Here is a 23,966-nt window from a genome sequence, read left to right as displayed (position 1 = left end):
TTTTAATGGCCATTTTTTTTCACTGTCGTGTGAATGTAGCCTAACGCCTCATGCACATGACCGTGTGTGCCATCACGGACCAGATTCACCCGCTAAAGTGAATGGGTCCGTGAAGACTATCGGGTGCCACTCAGATGCCGTCAAAAACGTCCCGAGTGGCACAACGGTCGTGTGCATTAGGCATTAGCCATTTATCCCCCCCCAACTCATATAAATTGCAGGAAAGTACATCTAATGACATTATTATACACTGCAGTGTATAATGAAAGCACAGTGTGAGAAGCCCCTAGATAAATGCTGTGTACCCGTAGTGTACACATAACAGGTTCCAAACCTAGGAATAGAAAGAAAAGGTGGTAATGTGTTAAAGAGAACCTTTCACCTCCCCATACATGTGCAGCTGAGTGCAGCATGTAATGGGCAGGGCTGCACAAACCCTGGGGCAATGAACTTTTTTTTTCTACCCTTCTACATTATTTAGATATCGGTGCCGTTATATTTGGCGCCCGTATTTAAATAACCCCCTGAACTGTCAATAGGGCGTGTACTGGCAAGTGGGCGTGTTACTATGGCTGTGACACTGTCCAGTCAGATACGGACAGTGTTACAGCAAGAGCGAGGATAGAGGAGAGTGTGCGCGCTCTTCAGCTTTCAAGATCAGTCTTCTGCCGAACTGGTAAGGGAACGTGTCACTGCTACAGACAGTGTAGGAGCTGTGGAGAGCGCGCATGCACGCTCTCGTCTCTTCAGCTCTTGCGAGAGAACAGTCTTGTACTTTGTCTGCCGAACTGGCAAGGGGGCGTGTCACTGCTACGGACGCTTGCACTGTCCATAGCAGTGACACGCCCCCTTGCCAGTTCGGCAGAAGACTGATCTTGAAAGCTGAAGAGTGAGAGCGCTCGCGCACACTCTCCTCTGTCCTCACTCTTGCTGTAACACTGTCCGTATCTGATTGGACAGTGTCACAGCTATAGTAACACGCCCCCTTGCCAGTACACTCCCCATTGACAGTTCAGGAGGTTATTTAAATATCAGGCTCCAAATATAACGAAATAACGGAGGAGGGTAGAAAAAAAATGTAAAGTGCCCCAGGGTTTGTGCAGCCCTCCCCATTACATGCTGCACATGTATGGGAAGGTGAAAGGTTCTCTTTAAAGGTTTGTTAGTTTTCCTGTAAACTAATCCCAACATCAGCAAAAGGCCTCATGCACACAAACGTATTTTTTCCCTCCCGTAAATACTGGCGTAAATACGGGTCCGGTGTCACACGTATTCGACCCGTTTTGCACCAGTATTTACGGACCCGTGCCCGTAAATACGGTTCCGGTGTCACCAGTATTCCACCCATATTTACGGGCAAAATTGCACTGCACTAATCGGCAGCCCCTTCTCTCTATCAGTGCAGGATAGAGAGAAGGGGCAGCCCTTTCCGAAGTAAAAGTAAAAGAAATTCATACTTACCCAGCCGTTGCCTTGGTGACGCGTCCCTCTCGACATCCAGCCCGACATCCCTGGATGACGCGGCAGTCCATGTGACCGCTGCAGCCTGTGATTGGCTGCAGCGGTCACATGGGCTGAAACGACATCCAGGGATGTCTGACCGGATGTCAAGAGAGGGACGCGTCACCAGGCAACGGCCGGGAGGCCGGACTGGAGGAAGAAGCAGGAAGTTCTCGGCAAGTATGAACATCTTTTTTTTTTTTTTTTTTTTTTTTTTTTTTACAGGTTGCTCTATATTGTGATTGGAATTCACTGTCCAGGGTGCTGAAAGAGTTTCTGCCGATCAGTTAACTCTTTCAGCACCCTGGACAGTGACTATTTACTGACGTCGCCTAGCAATGCTGCCGTAATGACGGGTGCACACACGTTGCCACCCGTAATTACGGGAGCTCCATAGACTTCTATGGGCTGCCCATGCCGTTATTACGGCCTCAAATAGGACGTTCTATCTTCTTCAACGGCACGGGCACCTTCTCGTAAGCATACGGGGAGGTACCCGTGGCCAATAGAAGTCTATGGGCCCGTTATTTCGGGTCGCAATTACGACCCATAATAACGGGAGTTTTTACGGTCGTGTGCATGAGGCCTAAATCTGTGTTCTCTCCTGGACTCCAGGCTGATAGACTTTACCTATACTGATGCATTGTAACAAGATCACCACTTTTATAAGCAGGATTAGGATGGGACAGGTTTTAGCCTCTGAATGTTACAGACACTTTGGATAGCTATTTGTTCTTCCAGACTGTTAGGGCATGGCCAGACGTGGTGGAATTGCTCTGGAAATCCGCAGCGGACAGTTTCTCCATTGGTTTCCACACCTTTTTTAGTTCGCTTCATGCAGACGTGGCGGAAAAGTCCGCTGTGGACCATAGGTTGCGGTGCGGAATTTGGTGTTTGCAGCAATGACTTCAATGGAGATTCAAAATTCTGCAATGAAATCCGGAGATGTTATGTGTGTTGCGTTGCGGATTGCTTTCAGGAACAGGATATTTCTTCATTCTGACTGGACCTATGTGTTTCGAGGTCTATAGCCAGACTGAGAAGAAATGTTTTAAAAGACAGCACGATGTTTTCTTCACCTGAATACGCAACGGCTAATCCGCAGCAATTTACTGCACATTTTAGGCAAAGGCGCAACGGAATCTGCGACGCATATTATGTGCGGCATTGATGCGGACAGTGTCTACAGAAATACGCCACGTCTGGCCATGCCCTTGTTGTATGTTATTTTGTCTTAACATGAATCCAGTGAACGGTGCATTGAGATTATTTTTAGAACCCTTGAACACTGCGTACAAGAAATATCTTTGCTGATCGTTTATGAGATGACCATTTGTATTTAGAATTCTGAGGGTTTTGTAAGGGTATGTTCACACGGCCTATTTTCGGCTGTTTTTTGGGCCGTAAACGGCCGAAAAATCGGAAGCAGAACGCCTCCAAACTTCTGCCCATTGATTTAAATGGGAAAACGGCGTTCTGGTCCAACGGATCGTTTTTCGCCTCGTTTTTTTACGCGTATAAATACGGCCGCAAAAATGAAGTGCAGGACAGTTCTTGGGACGTTTTTGGAGCCATTTCCATAGACTCTATTGAAAAAAGCTTGAAAATCGCGAGAGGCACAAAAAACTTCTGAAAATCAGGAGCTATTTTCTCTTGAAAACAGCTCCGCATTTTCAGACGTTTTTGGTCACTGCGTGTCAACATACCCTTACGTGACACAACACTTGGGAGATTTACTAAGTCTGGCGTTTCATACGCCAGTATAAGTCTGAAACTCGCAGCAGTAAGATGTGACTAATTTATTAAGAGACGCACGACTCTTAATAAATATGTTGCATCTTGTGCTGTCTATGCGCCAGAAAGTAAAATCTAGGGGCCCAGGAGATGGTGTCGATTTCTGATATGGCATAAATCATAGTCAATTTGGCAGGCATTGAGTGGTCCCACCACTTACATGAAGACACAACCCCATTTATTTTATTTAACAATTTTTAAATTAATTTTTTTTTAAAAAGTGACATAGCAGCGTAATATGGCAAAAGGTCACAAATTAAATGACCCCGTTACATCCTAAAAACGTTACATTTACGTAAAACACAAACATTTATTTTTAAGCTTATTTTTTTATTAATGTTTTCCACAAATAAAAAGTAAATAAAAATAAATAATAGAATATTTTGGAAGAAAAGAAAAAAGGAGCGAAGGAACAAGGTATTATGAGAGCCTCATGGGTAAGTGCCTGCTTATATATCAAATTTCTTTATGGACTGTATATGATTTATTAATAGTCGATTTATTTACCCATTTCTCTAAATACAAATGGTCGGTGGTATATCTCAATTAAATAGAAGCGAGCCATTGGTTATCATTAGAAATCATGTTCTCCGTGTATTAAAATAGGCATGTACATGATATGCAAGATATATTCTGAGTTGGAGATCATTTATTTATCTTAGGATTTCAATCGATTTTAGATAATAGTTTCTGTTATCTCATTTAGACCTGTTGGTGTTCGTGTTTTTAATTTATAGATCCAGAAGATTTCCCGTTTACATCGGGTATTGAAACGATCTGCTTGACTTTCATTTATATGGTCAATCGGAGTGATGGTGAAACAATGGAAGTCACCGTCGTGTACAAGGGTGCAATGTTTAGAAACACTGGAGGAGAAATTTATTTTTGCAATTAGACCTGTGCTTATTAAGTCGGCAAAGTAGGGGTTGGACCGTCCTTCCCACATATTGAAGTCCACATTTACAGTTTTATTGCTATTTTTTATCAGGAAAATTTTTAACTCTACACTGCAATTTTTGAAAGTGAACGTTTAACCTTTTACTCCTGACCCGGTAGTCGATGTGACTACCGACCTCTTAGCTTGCTATATAACAGTATGTATCATGAACTCGTGTATCACTTGTACTTAACCTGAGGAAGGGGCCAGTACGGCCTTGAAACACTTTGTTGTCTTATCTGTACAATTAAAAATGAGTTTGTTCACGGCTGCGCCCCCCATCATTCCGCTTTCCACTCTTCTATTTCTCCAATATATACAGCGATGCGATCACGGCTTTCGGACCAGAATTTGGGCTGCAACCGTTCATTTAGGTGGATCCTTGGACACGTTTTATTGGATGTTATGCTCCCAGCATAACATCACAAGGTCAGCATAATTGACCACTGTTTCTCATTTCTTTGAGACTACTGGTTCATGCACTATGTGCACTTTGTTTCTCTCGTTTTTTCCTATAGTGGGAGCTATCCTGACGTACACGATAAACGTAGGGCAATAACGCGATGTGAATGGGGCTGTAGTCCCTACAAGTCCGTTTTGAAGTCTTGTAGTGATGCGTGTGGTACATGTATTCTGCCCCATGAAGCATAACGTGTTTTTAAAAAAAAAATGTTTATTATGTCCCCAAAATAAGTTTTTCTGATAACATATACTATATAGTTAGTTGTATTTTGTTAATTTGATACAATTGTGTAATTATCATTTTATTGCAATTGTTTTTCTCAGATAAACGGGTTGAAAAATGGCCCTTGATGCAGTCTCCGTTACCAACGTTGGCCATCAGCACACTTTACCTACTTGTTGTGTGGCTGGGTCCCAAGTTCATGAAGAATCGAGAACCTTTCCAGCTACGTTACCTGTTAATTGGCTACAATTTCGGCATGGTTATCTTGAACTTCTTTATATTTAAGGAGGTTAGTATTATTGTTTGCATACATTTACATCCCCATATTGCATGTATTGAATGGAGACTGCTGCATAAACTATAATCTGTACCTGACCTTAAAGAGGCTCTGTCACCAGATTTTGCAACCCCTATCTGCTATTGCAGCAGATCGGCGCTGCAATGTAGATAAGAGTAACGTTTTTATTTTTAAAAAACGAGCATTTTTGGCCAAGTTATGACCATTTTTGTATTTATGCAAATGAGGCTTGCAAAAGTACAACTGGGCGTGTTTAAAAGTAAAAGTACAACTGGGCGTGTATTATGTGCGTACATCGGGGCGTTTTTACTACTTTTACTAGCTGGGCGTTCTGATGAGAAGTATCATCCACTTCTCTTCACAACGCCCAGCTTCTGGCAGTGCAGACACAGCCGTGTTCTCGAGAGATCACGCTGTGACGTCACTCACAGGTCCTGCATCGTGTCGGACGAGCGAGGACACATCGGCACCAGAGGTTACAGTTGATTCTGCAGCAGCATCAGCGTTTGCAGGTAAGTCGATGTAGCTACTTACCTGCAAATGCTGATGCTGCTGCAGAATCAACTGTAGCCTCTGGTGCCGATGTGTCCTCGCTCGTCTGACACGATGCAGGACCTGTGAGTGACGTCACAGCGTGATCTGCCAGAAGCTGGGCGTTCTGAAGAGAAGTGGATGATACTTCTCGTCAGAACGCCCAGCTAGTAAAAGTAGTAAACACGCCCCGATGTAGGCACATAATACACGCCCAGTTGTACTTTTACTTTTAAACACACCCAGTTGTACTTTTGCAAGCCTCATTTGCATAAATACAAAAATGGTCATAACTTGGCCAAAAATGCTCGTTTTTTAAAAATAAAACCGTTACTGTAATCTACATTGCAGCGCCGATCTGCTGCAATAGCAGATAGGGGTTGCAAAATCTGGTGACAGAGCCTCTTTAAAGAGAAGTTGCCCTTTCCTACAGGGCTTTCCCTGGACATGGGCCTTTTGTAGCTAATGGATAAAAACTGTCCCTATATATATATATATATATATATATATATATAAGCCCCATTGGTGCAGTGTTTCTCATCTACATTCCTCTAGTCATGATTTAACGATATCCCATAGAGAAAACATCCATGTTTCACTGAAAATAAGTATATCACCTGTATAATACTAAAGGCGGCCATATATATAAGATTTAGGTCGGCCGAAACCGGCAATTTCGGTGAACCGGCTGACCCTCTAATGTGTATGGCGGTGTCCCGACTCTTCCCCATCGACTGATTTTAGGGTTAGAGAAGGGTCAGACATGTTTGATTCCTATTGCCTTAAGAAATCCAGAGTTTCAGTATGCATTTTGCTGAGCCCTCGGCCAATCAGAATTGCTGAGAGGTTTTATGTGTCTTTTGATGCATAGACACATCCAAAAATGCCCGTTCTGGATTATTTGTACAGTTTCTCCACATACACAATTGTTCATGAGACCTGTAGTATCGCCCAGCATTAAATAGGGATTTCCCCAATATGGTCTATTTTCACCATCTATGCGACAAGTCTCATTCATTGTGTCTGTGAACATGAACAGTAGAATCCTCTTTAGTTTTACTTCACTGATTTTCTTTTTTCTTTTTAGCTATTCTTAGGAGCGAGAGCAGCAGGATACAGTTACATTTGTCAGACTGTAGATTACTCAGATGATGTTAATGAAGTCAGAGTAAGTATTTGATCTTAATGTTTACTGAGGGACATTTATAAGAACTTTTAAAGTGTTGTTGGACATTAGGCACCATTTACACGGCAGCATTAAATCCGACGTATATTTCCGTGACCGAAATCTGAGGCCTACACTTGGATTTCTGCTGCAGGTGAGCAGCTGATCTGCATGAGGATTAGCCCCATTGTCATTTTATGGGGATAATAATCAGCTTTTCCGCATGGAATCCGCGGAAATATGCAGCATGAAAGTTTCCATAGCATGTGAACAGGATTGCCGAAAACACCATGGGATGTGGATTGTCTTCCGATTTGACACCGATTTCAGCGTGGAATCCATGTTGTAATCACTGTCGAATCGAACACTTGTAAACGGAGCCTGATAAGCAAAAATTTATTCATTAAAGGGGTTTTCCCACAATAAAGATCATGTCCTATTTTATTGCACTTTGAAAATTATACTATCTGTAATTTACTTTTTTTTTTTCTTTTCAAAACGGTCATTTATAAGAAAAATGTTGTCCAACTACCCCTATTCATACATTTGTTTCATCTTTGTTGCTTATAGCTACAGCCGGCCCGGTAGTAGTCCAATCCTTACAAGACGAGCATGAGCAGATTACTACGTTGATTTTATGGTAGCAATGGGGTTTGAGAATGCGTAGTTAACCCGTCCTTATCAGATCAATCATGCGCATTACAGTCTCAAGGAAAGAAGCGGTCAAGCAGAGTGCAGGGAGTGCATGTTAATTGTAGTTCTTCACGTGACGGGAGTCACATGACACTATTTCCTGGACTGCCCATTACACACTGTGCTCACTAAAAAAACAATAGATTTGCAGGTTTCAGAAAACCCAAGCCAGCAGGTACTGCAAATTGGGGACCACACAGTAGGCATGGTTTTTCATTTTTACCGAGGCTGTTCAAATTTGGCAAAATAGTTGGATGGTGGGAATACCCCTTTAAATCTCTGTTACGGGAGTGCTTATAAAGGAATTTCTTGATCTGTAAGGCCCCCTTCAGATCACGTTTTGGCCATACATTTAACGTGTATGTCGGGCAAGCTCTCAGCATATATGCTAAATGTGTACATAGGGCTCCATTAGCCCGACTGAGGCATGAATGCTCTAAAATGTCCTGCTAGACGGCTGCGCTGACACTGGACTTGATGTAACACAGTGGACCAACGCTGTTGATCAGTGGTCCAAAGTCCTGTTTTCAGATGTAAGTACATTTTGCATTTCACTTGGAAATCCAGGTCCCAGAGTCTGGAGGAAGAGTGGAGAGGCATCAATCCAAGTTGCTTGCGTTCCAGTGTGAAGTTTCCACAGTCAGTGGTGGTTTGGGGAGCCATGTCATCTGCTGGTGTTGGTCCACTGTGTTACATCAAGTCCAGAGTCAGCTCAGGCGTCTACCAGGAAATTTTAGAGCACTTCATGCTTCCCTCTGCTGACAAGCTTTATGGAGATGCTGATTTCATTTTCCAGCAGGACCTGGCGCCTGCCCACACTGCCAAAAGTGCCAATACCTGGTGTAATAACCACAGTATCACTGTGCTTGATTGGCCAGCAAACTCGCCTGACCTAAACCCCATAGAGAATCTATGGGGTATTGTCAAGAGGAAGATGAGACACCAGACCCAACAATGCAGACGAACTGAAGGCCGCTATCAAAGCAACCTGGGCTTCCATAACACCTCAGCAGTGCCACAGGCTGATCGCCCCCATGCCACGCCGCATTGCTGCAGTAATTCATGCAAAAGGAGCCCCGACCAAGTATTGAGGGCATATACAAGACATACCGTATTTTTCGGACTATAAGACACAGTTTTTGCAAAAATAAATCTGCGTCTTATAGTTGGCAGTCAAAGGATCCGGCAGCGCCGTGCCCCCTGACGCTTCTTACTTAACCCCTTCCCGACCCATGATGTGCCGGCACATCATGGAACGGAGAGGGGATGATGTTTGGAGCGTCAGGGGGCACGGCGCTGCCGGATCCTTTGACTGCCAACTATAAGACGCAGATTTATTTTTGCAAAAACTGTGTCTTATAGTCCGAAAAATACGGTATGTCTTGTATATGCCCTCAATACTTGGTCGGGGCTCCTTTTGCATGAATTACTGCAGCAATGCGGCGTGGCATGGGGGCGATCAGCGCTGATCCCGCTCCATACTCCATACACTGCAGGTGTCAGCTGTGTTTTACAGCTGATACGCTGCTCTAACGGCCAGTAAGAGCGATGCCGCAGTCAATAGCAACCGCGGCATTTATAGGGGTCTTCTTATGAAGGATCCGCACCTATCTCTATAACGGTGGCCCCTAAACCCCATTCTATCTTACCCGGTTCCGCTGCCTCCCAGCCACTTCCTGGTTAGGTGGTTGGGAGTTACGGAAACAGCCGAGTGTCCACTGTGCTACGCTGTTTCCGTAACGCCATAGATGTAAATCGGAGTTAAGGAAACAGCGTAGCACCACGGGCTACGCAGTTTCCGGAACGCGGTAGCTACGAAAACAGCGTACATGGTCGAGTTACGGAAACCGTGTAACTCGCTGATCTACGCTGTTGCCGTAATTGCCATAGAACTGAATAGTAGTTACAGAAACAGCGTAGCTCGCATGCTACGTTGCTTCTGTAATTGCCATTCACTACTATAGGAGTTCCGGAAACAGCGTAGCTCAGCGAGTTACGCTGTTTCCGTAACTCATCCATGTATTGTACCAGCAATCTAATGATCGATGGTCCAAGTCCCGTAGGGGAACTAATAAAATGTATAAAAAAAAAAGTTAGATCAATTTTCGGGAGTGTAAAAAAATATTAAAAGTTAAAATAAACATTTTTCCCCAAGCACAATGTAAAAATAAAAAAAATTGGTATTGCTGGGTCTGTAAAAGTATGGAACTATTACAATATAGCATTATTTGACGCACGGTGAACGGCATAAAAAAAAAAAAAAAGTTAGACCCCAGAATCGTTGTTTTTTTGGTCACCATAGCACTAAGAAAACAATAAATAAAAAGTGATAAAAAAAATCGTATGTACCGAAAAGGGGTGCTAATAAAAACTGCAGCTCGTCCCGCAAAAATTAAGCCCTCAAACGATTAAAAAATATAAGTTATGGCTCTCAGAATGTGGTGAAACCGAACAAATTTTTTTTAACCAGCAATATTTTGATTGAATGAACACATTTTTAAAAAATTTTTTTTACCAATAGCTTTTTCTTTGTAAAAGAAGTAAAATATGAATTTTTTTGTCCTATTTTCTGTTGTCTAAAACCTGAGTGCGTCTTATAGTCCGAAAAATACGGTAATTTTCAGTAGGCCAAAATTTCATTATTAAAAATCATTTTTGAAATTGGGCTTATATAATATTCAAATTTTCTGAAACACAAAATTTTGGGTTTTCATCAACTGTTATCCATAATCATCAACATGAAAAGAAAATAATGCTGGCAATAGATCACTCTGTGTGTAATGAATCTATAGAATATAGGAGAGACACTTTTTGAATTGAATTACTGAAATAAATGTACTTTTTGATGATATTCTAATTCATTGAGACGGACTAGTACACCTGGATTCTGTTTTACTAATATTTTCTGAATACAGTTAAATTATTTTTTTTTATTTTTTTTAAAGCAAATAAAATATGTCTCAACAGTATGCCCATAATGTGGAGGTTCATTGTCCATGTATTTAAAGGGAACGTGTCACCAGCATTTCACCTATTAAACCAGCAATACCTGGTGGTAGTGGGTGAAAAATAATTTCTATATAGCCTAGAATTGTCTTGTTAGTCGGTTCTGTACCTTTTTAGTATTTCGTTTTTTAGTGTTCCCACATCGTATGCTAATGAGCAGAAAAGAGTCATATCTTCATTCCTCAAGTCTTTCCGGGTTTACTCCGCCTCCTTACTTTTGATTGACAGCTCCTCGCCTTCCCCCAGCACACAAAATCCTGCGCTTGTGTATTGATGTCCTCTTCTGGGGTGTGCACACAAAGGGACCGGATTATTACGATAAAAGGCGCAAAATGTTTGCAGACCATTATTTACAGTCGGAGGAGGAGTTTAGGAGAGGGGATAACGGCAATGAACTTTTGATAGCAGCGGCCAGTGAGGGAGAAGTAAAGTTCAATAGGGGAAATGCTGGTGACAGGTTCTCTTTAAAGCGGTTCTAGACTGGTCAAGCAGCATGAAACAAAATCTATTGTCAGAAAGTGACCAATTCTTTATATCATGTTTTCATGTTCAACATAAATTTAAAAATGGATTTATTTACTTTTTTTCTTTCACATCTCTGTCTTATAAAAAATTCTGAAATCCGGGAGTTTTCACACTAGGCACTGAGCTTCACAATATGCTGACGCTTCCTGTTTTGAAGAGCTTACGTTTTATCTTGTACTGTGTACACTGCAGATAGGGCCAGCTGTTCTCTTATTATACGAGGGCAGGATCATAATGAAAAGTAGCACCTCTACTATAAACATGAGTCAGATAACACAGAATCATACCATTGACAATACTTGATTGGGACAGTTCAGTTCCTCTCCTGCTCAGTGATCCCTGCACATGTAATAGAGCATTCCCACAACATTCTCCCGAAGAAGCCAATAAGTCATTTTTTGATGTCAACGTTCCTGCCCTAAAGAAAATCTCTGAAACTATGTTCACAGCAAAGAGCAGCAGCTCAGGCAAGATAGCTGCCCCCCAATAATGTAATGTATACAATAGTAAATAAATAAGGTAATTCATAAGTCTTTTATACGATTTATAAGTTGTGTGAACTATGGGTCTTCTTGATCAAAACTGTCCAAAACAAAAACTGGCCTCATTGCCCATAACAACCAATCAGAGTTAAGCTTTAATTTTTTTTTAAGCTGCTCTGGTTATATGAAAGCTGGACAGTGAATAGTTGCCATGAGCAACTAGGTCAGTTTTTTTGTGTTTTTTTTAGACCGTTTTTATAAATTAGGCTGACTGTTTGTTTGTTCCAGAGTCTAAGGGGGAGTTCACACTGCGTTTTTTGACGCGGAAACCGCGCCAAAAAACGGCCGAAAATGCCTCCCATTAATTTTCCGGCGAGCGGAAAAACTGGTCACGGGAAAAAGAAGGGACATGCCCTATCCTCAGGCGTTTACACCTCTGACCTCCCATTGACATCAATGGGAGGCAGAGAAAGCGTATTTCGCGGCGTTTTATGCCCGCGGCGCTCAATGGCCGCGGGCAAAAAGCGCCACAAAAATCGGCGTGCAGGCAGAGGAAAATCCTCCTGCAAAAAACTCAGTGTGAACCCGGCCTAAGGCCCCATGCACACAACCGTAGAATTAGTTCGTAATTACGGACCCATTCACTTCTATTGCCCACAGACACCTTCCCGTATATTTACGGGAAGGTGTCTGGGCCATAGAACATAGAAAGCCTCCACAAAAGATAGGACATGTCCTATTTTTTGCTTTTATGGACCGTGCTTCCCATACTTTAGAATGGGAGTACGACCCGCAAATGCGGGTGTTGTCCACGGCCAGCCATGATTAAGGGCACGGTCGTGTGCAGAGGGCCTAAAAGTAGGAAAACAATATGACGATGTGTTGCTCAGCCACGACTATAGGTATGTACGTCCAGAGAGTCCATGCTAATCTATACATGTCCATGACAACCAGAAAGAAAACAATGTTTACATTGCTGGCTTCATTTATAGAATTACACACCAGTTCACAAACCGTGTACAAAAGATGTAAACTCTATTACAAAGTGACAGTTTTATGAAAAATAAAATTAATCTCTTTACTATATTTCCAATTGCAAGAGTGCAGGAGAAATTGTGCCATACTGTAAAGTGTCATACTATTGGAAATGTGTATTTAGTCAATTCAATAATTTTACAGGGAATGTGTCATCAAATAATAATCAAAAAAAATTCTATGTCGTTATCTGTATTAAAAAAAATATCCTAAAATCTTGCAGTTTTCACTCTGACCACTGAGCCTCACAATATACTGACTCTTCCTGTTCTGTAGAGATCACTTCTCAGCAGTGATCTTATCACAGGCAGGATTACAATGACAGGTAACACCTCTATATAGATAGCGCAGGATCCACCATTGATAATAGGTGATGGACACAGCTCCTCCTCCAATCCCTTCCTGCACAATGACCTCTGCACAGGTCACACAGCATGCCTAGAAAACTAACATAGAAGTCAACAGGTCCCCTCCTGTTCACAGGTTCCTATGGTCCTTGTGGCTGCTGTAAAGCAAATTAACAGCAGCTCAGGCAAAGATAGCTTCACCCATAATTATTAGTATAGAAAATAGAATCGAAAAAATCTACAATGAAAAAATAAAAACACATTAGGAAAAAAAGGATTGTTTCACTATCTCGTTTTAATTAACCGGTTAAGGACTAGGCTGTTTTACAGCTAAATGACCAGAGCAAATTTCACAATTTTGCTATGCGCTTCTTTAGATGACTATAACTCTGCAGGTGAATAAAGTTCATCTTTGAATTTTACACTCTTTTTAAAGGACAGATAGGGCTTTGTTTTAGTGGCATTTGTCAGTATATATCATTTTTATTTTTTTCTCTCAAGTGGGCAAAATTGGAAAAAAATGCAAGAATTTAGCAATTGCGTCAGTTTATGCTAGCATTTTTCACACACAGTATGGACCACGGACAAAATTCATCTCCTTTCACATTCTTCCACTTCTCCCGTGCATGGGGATACCAAATATGTGTGCCTTATTCACTGTGCGGGCATGTGCCAGGGCTTGGCATAAAAGGAGGCTTTTTGGCCTTTTCGGTCCAGGAATTCTGCACTTGACTTTATAGCCGCATACTGTTTTCTGGGGGGCCTAATGCTGCTGAAATATTAGAAACACCCCATAAATGACTTCATTCACACAAATAGACCCCACAAGGTTTCCTTCAAGGGGTTTATCATATTTTTAGACAGTCCAGTTTTCTTCTGAAAGTTTCTTGAATAAGATGGAACAAAATAAAATTAGCAATTTTTTAGCAAATGCGTCAGTTTATACCAGCATTTTTCACACACGGTATAGACCACAGACAAAATTAATCTCCTTTCACATTCTGCCACTTCTCCCGTGCATGGGGATACCAAATATGTGGGCCTTATTATCACATAGAGATGTAGGAGGGCGGACGATAGAAGAAGCTTATTTCACAAATCGCTTTTTTTCAAAGCTGGTTTTACAAAACTCAACAGAGTTTCTATAACACTTCCAAAATATCTGCTCTTGAAGCAGAGATCCCAAAATATTCATCTAGGGGTATAATGGGAATTTATTTTTTGGGGTTTTCTAAAATAAGAAATTGCAGGTTTATGCAAATGGAGCTCTCCAGCAGATGAACTTTAGAGAACATGCAAACATGACATCCACCCCCCACCCATTCCCTCCCTCACCCTTGGAGTAAAATCAGGGGAAAAATAAAAAAGTAATGTAGGGCAAATATATTTTCAACAAATTAACTAAAATCTAATAATTCAGAACAGTGTGGTATTTTTTAAAACATGGCTCAATGCACAGGCCTGGTTGCGAGGGACATGAGGGACAGAAATATCGGGAATCTTTGTGGTGCCCGTCTTTTCTGCAGACGCGGCACTTTTTCTGAGGTTTGCTTCTGGTTGGTGTTGGGGGAATCCGACTGATGAAGTGTCTTTCAGTCAGTCGCGTGACATCCTCAGACTGGGGGCATTCTCGGGAGTCCTGAACATCAAAAATGAGGCCTTCAATAATTTTCTCCTGGAAATCCAGGTATGTGTCTCTGCCTCTGTTTTTTTTGAAGAGCACAAATGAGTTGTGGATGGCCACCTGTAACAAATAAATGGCCACTTTTTTGTACCAGGTTTTTGTTTTTCGCTTTACTAAATAGGGCTGTAAAACCTGGTCACTTAAATCCACCCCCCCATGTACTTGTTATATTCGGACACGCTCACTGGTTTGTGCTTGTCCAATGTTGCCCCTCTTTCCCTCACTGCCACTGTTCCTGCGGTATGAATCGTGCTTAGCACATACACGTCTTTGCGATCCCTGAACTTGACCGCCAGCAATTCCTCAGATGCATAAGCACAAGAGTCCCCCTTTACCATGCGCTTCCCCACTAATTGCTGTGGAAAACCAATTCGATTTTTGCGCATGGTACCACATGCCCCAGTCCTTGCAGCATGCAAATGCCTAAACAGGGGCACACCGGAATAAAAATTATCACCGTACAGGTGGTACCCCTTGTGAAGCAGAGGCTGCATTATCTCCCACACAATTTTGCTGCTTGTGGAAAGATCAGGGGGGCATCCAGGAACATTTATTGAGCGGTCCCGCCCTTCATAAATTCTGAAGGCGGTGGTATATCCTGACCCGCTTTCGCACAGTTTATAAAGCTTAACGCCATATCTTGCCCTTTTGGAAGGTAGATATTGGCGAAAGCTAAGTCTGCCATGGAAGTTGAGGAGGGATTCGTCCACACTTACATTCTGCTCAGGGGTGTAGAGTTGCAGAAATAAATTATTCAGGGAATTTATTAGCGGTCTTATTTTGAACAACCGATCCCGGTTTGCATCGGTACTTGGGGGGGCCTGTGCGTTGTCGTTGAAGTGGAGGAACCTCATTATTGTCTCATAACGAGACCTGGCCATTACTGCAGAATATACTGGGGTGGCTTGGGCGGGTCTTGTTGACCAGTAAGACCTAATGGAGGGCTTTTTGACAATACCCATATTTAGGGTGAGCCCCAAATTTTTTTTTAATTCCTGCAAATTGGTGGGCGTCCAATCTCTGGCATGGGTGGATGAAGGTTTCTGCCTTATATATTGAGTGGCATATAAATTCGTTTCGTGGACAATCAGATTTAGGATGTCGTCCGTTATAAATAAATGGAAGTAATCCATTTGAACAAAATTTGTATTGTCCACGGTTATGCCAGGAGTGGCAGTAAATCCGTGGATTCTAGGCCCAAAAGATGGGGCAGGTGCCCATACAAGTGCCTGGACTGGAGGGACCAGGCTGTCCCGTGCTACAGCGCTACTTGGCCCTGCGCTTTCATGTTCTGCAGTTTCAACTGCATCAGGGACAACGTCCCCTGAAGATGAACCTGAAGTGACGCTATCATCGTCACTGCCCAAAACAGGTTCCATCTCTGATGCGGTCTCCGACTCAGACCACAGCATGGCGTATGCCTCCTCGGCGCTAAACAACTTCCTCGCCATAACGTCACTAACACTAACGAAACAAGCTTTTTTATTTTTTTTATTTTATAAAAACACAAACTAACTGGTATATATATCTACACTACCGCTAACAAAAAAATAAACCGCTATTGCTATATATATTATATATATGTGGATATATATATAATTATATACTCCCTACCTGCCTATTCTAATAGAATAAAAGAAAGAAAGGTAGATAGAAAAAAAGATAGATGGATAGATAGATTGTATAGATGGATAGAAATCTATCTATACAGAGAATGTTTTATAGTGTAACACTGTATTTTTTTGTAACTGTATTCCTCTGGCAGCAATTCTCTCGAGTCTCTTCTTCTCCTCAAACTGAAACAATGTTTGAGGAGAAGAAAAGAGGCAGGAGATTTGCTGCCAGAAAAGTCAAAATAAAACAAATGTGGTCGCTGTGATAGGTTTTCACAGCGACCACATGTTCAGGGACCATCAGATTGGTCCCTGATACTCTGCCCAGTGCCCAGAGCTGTTGGTAACAGCGTGGGCACAGGGCTGTGTGCACGCGATCGCGTGCACACTGTATTATACGCAGAAATGCATGTGATCGCTGTGATTGGTTGTCACAGCGATGACATGTTCAGGGGCCAAAAGATTGGCCCCTGACATTCTGCCCAGTGCCCATAGCTGTTAGCAACAGCCAGGGCATAGAGCTTTGTGCACGCGATCGCTTGTGCGCAGTCTCTGAAGTGCCGCCGTAAATAGTCTATACGGCGGACTTCAGAGACCCTGACCGCTGGCCGTAAAAAGACAGCCAGCGGTCGGGAACCTGTTAAGAAAAATAATATAGGTGGTACATTCCCTATACATTTGTAACATTTACATTTATAATATTTCTGTTAATCTCCTTCCATGCCTACCTTGTTTATCCTGGTTTATTCTGTCTATTTCAGGTAGCATCTGCTCTGTGGTGGTATTACGTCTCAAAAGGAGTTGAGTACTTTGATACAGTGTTTTTCATACTGAGAAAAAAATTTAATCAAATAAGTTTTCTGCATGTATATCACCACTGTACAATGTTTACCTTATGGTGGATTGGAATCAAGTGGGTCGCTGGAGGACAATGTATGTATCACTTTTATTCTCTTTAGTTTTCCCTTGTTTCAGGCTTATTTCTTATGCTTACTTTACTTTATTTGGTACGTTTATTATAATAATTATACATTATTGTTGTTTGAATTAGATTCTTTACTGCTGTTACAGCGCTGACTTTTCACGTAATAGAGTGCAACTTTCCATTAGAAACTCAATAAGCGTCTGCTGGTCCCTCCCAAGTGTGGACCCAGCGGCAGGGTAGGCCTAACGATCAGCTCAGTTAACCCTTACATGCCGCAGTCTATAGCAATCTAATGAGTTAGTCAGTCTATCAGCACCTCTAATGCAATTAAGGGCTGCCAATGAATTTCAATGGCAGCTTGGGGCCTGACAAAGGTATATTAATTTGCTTATGCATTTTACACTGACCAGCAATAATGCTTTGAAATAATAAGTGTGTGTAGGGTATTGACAACTTTTTATATGGCAGGTTTCTAGCATAGAATAGTCTTGGCACTTGTCCAAGAAGTGGGTGGAGCTTACTGAAATGGGTGTGGTGAACTGTGGCCCGCCACATTTACTGTAATTAACACCAGAAACTGTTGGAAATTATAGTAGAAATCTATGCCAGAGCCTGGCTGGCGTAGATTTCACTCTGATGCACGGACACCCGAGGATGCGACATATTTATGAATTTGTCGCATCACACTCCAGCTTGTTTCCTATTTAGACTCGTGTATCAAATGCCAGGCTTAATAAATTCCCCTCTAAGTATTCCAAAGCATTATGCGAGCAATCAATGGATCACATCTTTTAGTCCCCCAGTGAGACAAAAAAGACATTTGAGTTGAATAAGATTTAATAAAATAATGTAGTCCCCAAAAAAAACAACATTGAAAATATGTTTTCAATCGTATAATAAGGCCCTGTTCACATGGAGTTTTGACACTGAAAACGCGCCAAAAAACGGCCGAAAATGCCTCCCATCGATTTCAATGGGAGGCGGATGCGTTTTTTTTCCATAAAATAAGCTTTTATTCAGCAAAATTAGTAAAACCTGAAAAAATTATGAATTTTATATCACCGGAATCAAAACCGACTCACAGAATAGTAATGTTAGTTAGCATGGTCCATGGTGTAAAAAAACAAAACCATAATTATAAAAGTTAATCAATAAATTTATATGTGCCTTAAAATAATGCCAATAAAAACTACAACTCGTCTGACTAAATCCAAGTCTTCATACAGCTTTGTCGGAATTCAAAAATTATAGGTACAACACTTTTTCCTATGTCCTTTTGTTTATAATTCTTTTCTTTTTTTTTTTCTTATTGGAAAACATCTTTTTAGTGATAAAAACAAGTTTTGTAATTGACTTTTATAAAAAATTAAAATTCACTGTTTCACTACTGCAGCTTCTATGTAGCACCGTTCATAGAAGCTGCAAAAAGCCGTTCTGAGCCGAATCCGCCAGTGAGCTTTACTGACCGCTGGGCAGATCCTATGTGCTTCTTAGGGATTTTCTAAGCTCCGTTCTGATAAAGTCAAAGTGGATCCACTTTGACTTCCATCAGAGTGGAGCTTAGAAAATCACTCAGGAGCCGCTGTCAACTGAGCCGTCAGTGCAGCTCACTGGCGGATTCGGCTCAGAACGGCTTTTTGCAGCAGTAAATGGAAGTGAATTTTTATTTTATTTTTTTATAAGTAATTTTTTATCTTTGAATAAATGCTTTCCAATTTAAAAAAGACCCTAAAGGTGTCCGAAGACTTTAACACTAAGGGTAAGTTCACACGCAGCAGTTTTATTTTCTGCAGCAGGTGCATGAATTTCTGCAAGTTCCATTCAGATGAATGAAACTGATTTTCAGTTGGAGAAATTTCTGCCACCAATCCTACGTGTGAAAACTAAGGGTATGTGTACACGACCTCTTTTCAGACGTAATGGAGGCGTTTTATGCCTCAAATTACAGCTGAAAAGACGGCTCCAATACGTCGGCAAACATCTGCCCATTTCTTGCAATGGGTCTTACTATGTTCTGTGCAGACGAGCTGTCATTTTACACGTCGCTGTCAAAATACGGCGCGTAAAATGACAGCTCGTCAAAAGAAGTGCAGGACGCTTCTTGGGATGTTTTTGGAGCCATTTTCTCATAGACTCCAATGAAAACAGCTCAGCTGTAAAAAACGCAGTGAAAAACGCGAGTTGCTCAAAAAAAGTCTGAAAATCAGGAGCTGTTTTCCCTTGAAAACAGCTCTGTATTTTCAGACGTGTTTTGTTAATTGTGTGAACGTACCCTTACCCTAAGGCCTAATTCACACAAGCGTATTTCATGTCCGTGTTACGTGCGTGAAAATAACGCACGTCGCACGGACCTATGCAAATCAATGGGGACATTCAGACAATCAGTGTTTTTCACGCAGCGTGTGTCCGCTGCGTGAAACTTACTGCATGTCCTATACTTGTGCGTTTCTCGCGCATCACGCACCCATTGAAGTCCATGGGTGCGTGAAAATCACGGACAGCACACGAACGCACATCCGTGTGCTTCACGTGATTCACGCAACAGATGCTAAAGAAATTATGAAAAATAGAAAAACACCTCCTTCAGTTTATTTTGCTGACGCAATACGCGTGACATACTGATGACATATGCGCGTAAAAAACGCAGACAAGCACCACACACGGATGTCACACGGAACTGCAACGCAGGAAAAACACGGCGTTTTTTACGCGTTTTTTGCAGGTGGAAAATCTGCCTCAATATTCAGTTTGGAAGTTTGAGGCAGATTTTCCTCTGCCTGCGCGCCGATTTTCGCGGTGTTTGAGCGCCGCGAGGAAAATACGCTTTACCTGCCTCCCATTGCGGTTTCCGCGTAAAAAAACTCCTCAAAAAAACTCTGTGTGAACATACCCTTAGGAAGTGTATTAGACGCTTTTTTCGCCTCTCCAGCAAGTAGTATGGCATAGAGTAAAGGTGGTGTGGCTTAAATACGACAAATTGCACAACAGGTGATGAAAAATTGTCTAGCAAGATTCACTAGATATAACCGTGTGAGCCGATGTGATACATTTGGCGCGTTTTCTGCCTGCCTGGTCCAGTTTTAAGCAGCTTCAGTTTAAGACCGTAATAATAAATGCGCTCCACTGTTCTCACATCTGCTCTAATATGACTACATTCGTGTTTGCTAAAATATTGGTCTGTCGGACATGGTCGTTATGGTGGCCTCATGAGCTTTTCATGACAATTTGGGTGGCTGAAACACTGGCAGAGTGTCCTATTGCTGCCGCAGCATTACAGCCCATTGAGCTGTTCAGGTGTTAGCGATGTACTGATGCGGTCATCATAAATTTTGCTATGTAATTCTATGTACCAGCGTTCCACATATACGCCAGAAATTGCTCCCAACATACACGTCAAACGGAGGCTGTGATGGGTGACCAGTGGCATCTGTCCCCTATAGACTAATATGGGATACATTTAACCTATACATTGTGAACTTTTCATGATGTTTTAGTTAAATGGATGCCTTTATGGGCTATGGATACCACGGTTAGTCATCTTTTTACCATATCCGTTACCAATAGGTTTATAGGGTAGCCGTTTAATGTTTTTTTTACAGGATACCACGACATTGAATAGTGGAGTCTACTACAATATTCCATTTATTATTTTTTGCGGTATACTGATGTTAATGGATGGCTTTACACAGGATGGGGAGAGCAGTGTAACCATTCCTGTGGTGTCGATCATGCAAGTTGCTCTACTGGTCTCCTGATTGGATGCTAAAGCTGTCACTCAGAGCAGAGGGGAGGGATTAGCAGCGTTCCGCGAAGAGCGTCCAAAGCAATAAACATGAAGGGCCTATCTCTGTGGCACTTGCTGTGCTGGGACATTACAACATAGATTTGTCGGTCATGCACCACCAGTATGGTTACACTGCTGTCCCTGTCCTGTATGTAGCGCGGTCAGCAGTTTTGAGGCCTCATTACTGCTGATAGATTCCTACTAGAGGATAGCTGCTATAAATATTTAGTAGTATATGGTCTGATTGAATGTACGTTTACCTTACATTACTTTGTAGTCTCTGATTTGTTGGTGTGTGTGTCGTCTTGCCTTCCAGCCTTCTTTGGTGCACATATGAACACCTTGATCCATGTTGTGATGTACTTGTATTACGGCTTAGCTGCCTGTGGTCCACATCTTCAGAAGTATCTCTGGTGGAAACGATACTTGACCATTTTACAATTGGTAAAATATATATATATTTCTTACCTCGGTTTATGCAAATGGACACTTTGTTCTAAATTTTAGTAAAACGTACTTATAATGTAAAATAGTATTTACATTACATTACCATTGTATTTACGAAAATGTATGCGTTTATATGTAATCCACACACTGAAATGTTTATCTCCCTAGCCTCTTTATCAGGACGTTACTGCTTTCATTGGTGTTGTGGGAATAAATGAGAGGCTGCAGGGAGAACGTATTATCTGTATCTACATCGTTTTGTAGGCAGGAGGATATACATCCCTCACTCGTAAGGCCCCATGCACACGACTGTGCCCGTAATCACAGTACGGGATTACAGGCACGAACAGCCGCGGACAGTCATCCGCATTTGCCGGCCGTGCTCCCATTATAAAGTTTGGGAGCACGGTCCGTAAATTACGGTCAGTAATTGCGGACCAGGATGACGGTCGTGTGCATGGGGCATAAGGTGACCACCACATTACACTAAAACCTAAGGACAGAGATGGTTGTCATCTTGTCACATGGACTTTGCATAATCTAAAAGCAAAAAAAAAGAAGGGCAACGAGTACACGTGGAAGATGTAGATTATAATATAGAGACTTCTGTGGTTAATGTGTGAGATCTAATATTGGTATAGTTTAAAATTGTCTTGAACAGATCTTGGTAAATAGCTGCTCACATGACATTGGCCTATTTGCGGTATGTGTATCAATTACACATGTTTGATGAACAAAATCATTTACAATCTAGATATCTCCTACAATAGTTATTACAACACCAAACCATTCAAAACCAAAGCTACAATTTGTTAAATCATTTAGACTATGCTCACTTAGACTATGTAGTGCCGACTAATCCGGCATTATAAAAAAAAAATTCTATTGAATGGAAAATTGCATATTCTATCCGTCTAATGGTTCTTTGGTTTGTTGACTTCTAGGTTCAGTTCCATGTCACTATTGGCCACACTGCCCTATCTCTTTACATCGATTGTCCCTTTCCAAAATGGATGCATTGGGCACTGATTGTATATGCCATCACCTTCATTGTTCTTTTTGCAAACTTCTACTATCGGACATACAAAGCACCAAAAGGATCAGCACGGAGTGGAAAGCCTGTCCAAAATGGAAAATCTGTGGCGAATGGAGGAGCGGTTACTAATGGGGCACTGAACAAACATGATAACCACAAAGTGGGTGTAGAGAATGGAAGGAAAAAGAGGAAGGGGAAAGCAAAGCGAGAGTAACTGACTCCAAGCCTTATTCTGTCTGGTGATCGGGATCCTCCACTCATCCCCTTTTGGTATACGCAGTTGATCAAGCGCTATAAAAGCTGTTTAGGTTCATGTATTGACTGTTGGTATTATTTCTTTTATATATAATGACGCTTGATCAGTCCTTAATTTATTCTTTCCAGCTAGTACTGCTATTTTTACTTTGTTTGTCTAGGGGGAGGAATGACTGTCTCTGTTGGCTCGTGCACAGCGAGGGATTTCCTAGTGAATAATATGTTGTAGCAGCAAAAAGGATTCTGTAACCTGTAATTCAGATGATTAAGGAGGAGGCAGAAATCACTGCAAGTAAAATAAACCAAGGGATCGTCTATTCTTATCGTTAAGCGTGTCATAATATTATGGTGCGTTCTCGGTGTTTAGCTGGCAGAACGAGGCTATTATGTTTAATTGCTTCCAGAATACAAAAAACATGGGGTGGAGCAACGGCTACATGTAAATCGCCATAAATCATCCTCTAAATTCTGTACCTTTTAGGCAAACTCGTTCAGTATTTGCAACATTCAGTCCATTGGGACAACCAGTACCCAATCTCTTGGATTTGCATTTAAGAGCTGTGTCACATGGGTTGTTTAAACGCCCAGTGGGGGGAATTTAATAATTTTTCGACGCCAGTTTTCTGCCATAGAAAACTATCAAATGGCCACCCGCAGCCCGACGCATTGCTATTTTACACCAGAAACTCCCGTAAATTAGCTGAAATTTACGCCAGCTCCCAACTGGCGTAGATTCCACTCAGTGGCGCACCGACAGCCAAAGATGTGACAGATTTGTTACCCAGTAAATACGGCAAGAATATAAACCAGCTGTGTGAACCCCAATCCTGACTGTGAATTAGAGATGTCATAACAGCCTTAACATTTCTAGAATATATAGTTGGTAACCGTATATTGTTTTGTGACTAAAAGCTTCCTCCCGTTTTACTTCTAAGATTACAGCTTGGGTGGCTAGCATGCTATTTAGAGTTGCTGGCGGTTTAAGCCAAAGTCATGCTTAAGGGAACCTGTCACCAGCATTTCACCTATTCAACCAGCAATACCTGGTGGTAGCGGGTGAAAAATCATTATTATGTGACCTATAATTATCTTCTTAGTAGCTCTGTACCTTTTTGTATTGTTTTTTTAGTATTCCCTTTGTTTGAAAGGAGTCATGTCTTCATTCCTCAAGCTTTTCCGAGTTAACCCCACCTCCATACTTTTGATTGACAGGTCCTCACCCCC

General features: G+C 41.8%; 1 protein-coding gene across 1 annotated transcript in view; it reads left to right on the top strand.

Moving 5' to 3' along the window:
- Positions 1–23,062, top strand: part of ELOVL4 (ELOVL fatty acid elongase 4) — a 29,612-nt gene extending 6,550 nt beyond the window's left edge. The window contains exons 2-6 of the mRNA XM_075862064.1: positions 5,018–5,205; positions 6,833–6,913; positions 17,057–17,228; positions 21,321–21,448; positions 22,396–23,062. Coding sequence (XP_075718179.1) covers positions 5,018–5,205; positions 6,833–6,913; positions 17,057–17,228; positions 21,321–21,448; positions 22,396–22,701 — 875 coding nt within the window. The 3' untranslated portion in view covers positions 22,702–23,062. The remainder of the gene's footprint in view (positions 1–5,017; positions 5,206–6,832; positions 6,914–17,056; positions 17,229–21,320; positions 21,449–22,395) is intronic.
- The last annotated feature ends 904 nt before the right edge of the window (positions 23,063–23,966 follow it).

Source organism: Rhinoderma darwinii, chromosome 4, assembly GCF_050947455.1.
Source record: "Rhinoderma darwinii isolate aRhiDar2 chromosome 4, aRhiDar2.hap1, whole genome shotgun sequence".
In the NCBI taxonomy this organism is placed as follows: Eukaryota; Metazoa; Chordata; class Amphibia; order Anura; family Rhinodermatidae; genus Rhinoderma; species Rhinoderma darwinii.
The sequence above is the reverse complement of the archived record's forward strand: the minus strand, read 5'-3'. Positions and strand labels throughout refer to the sequence as shown.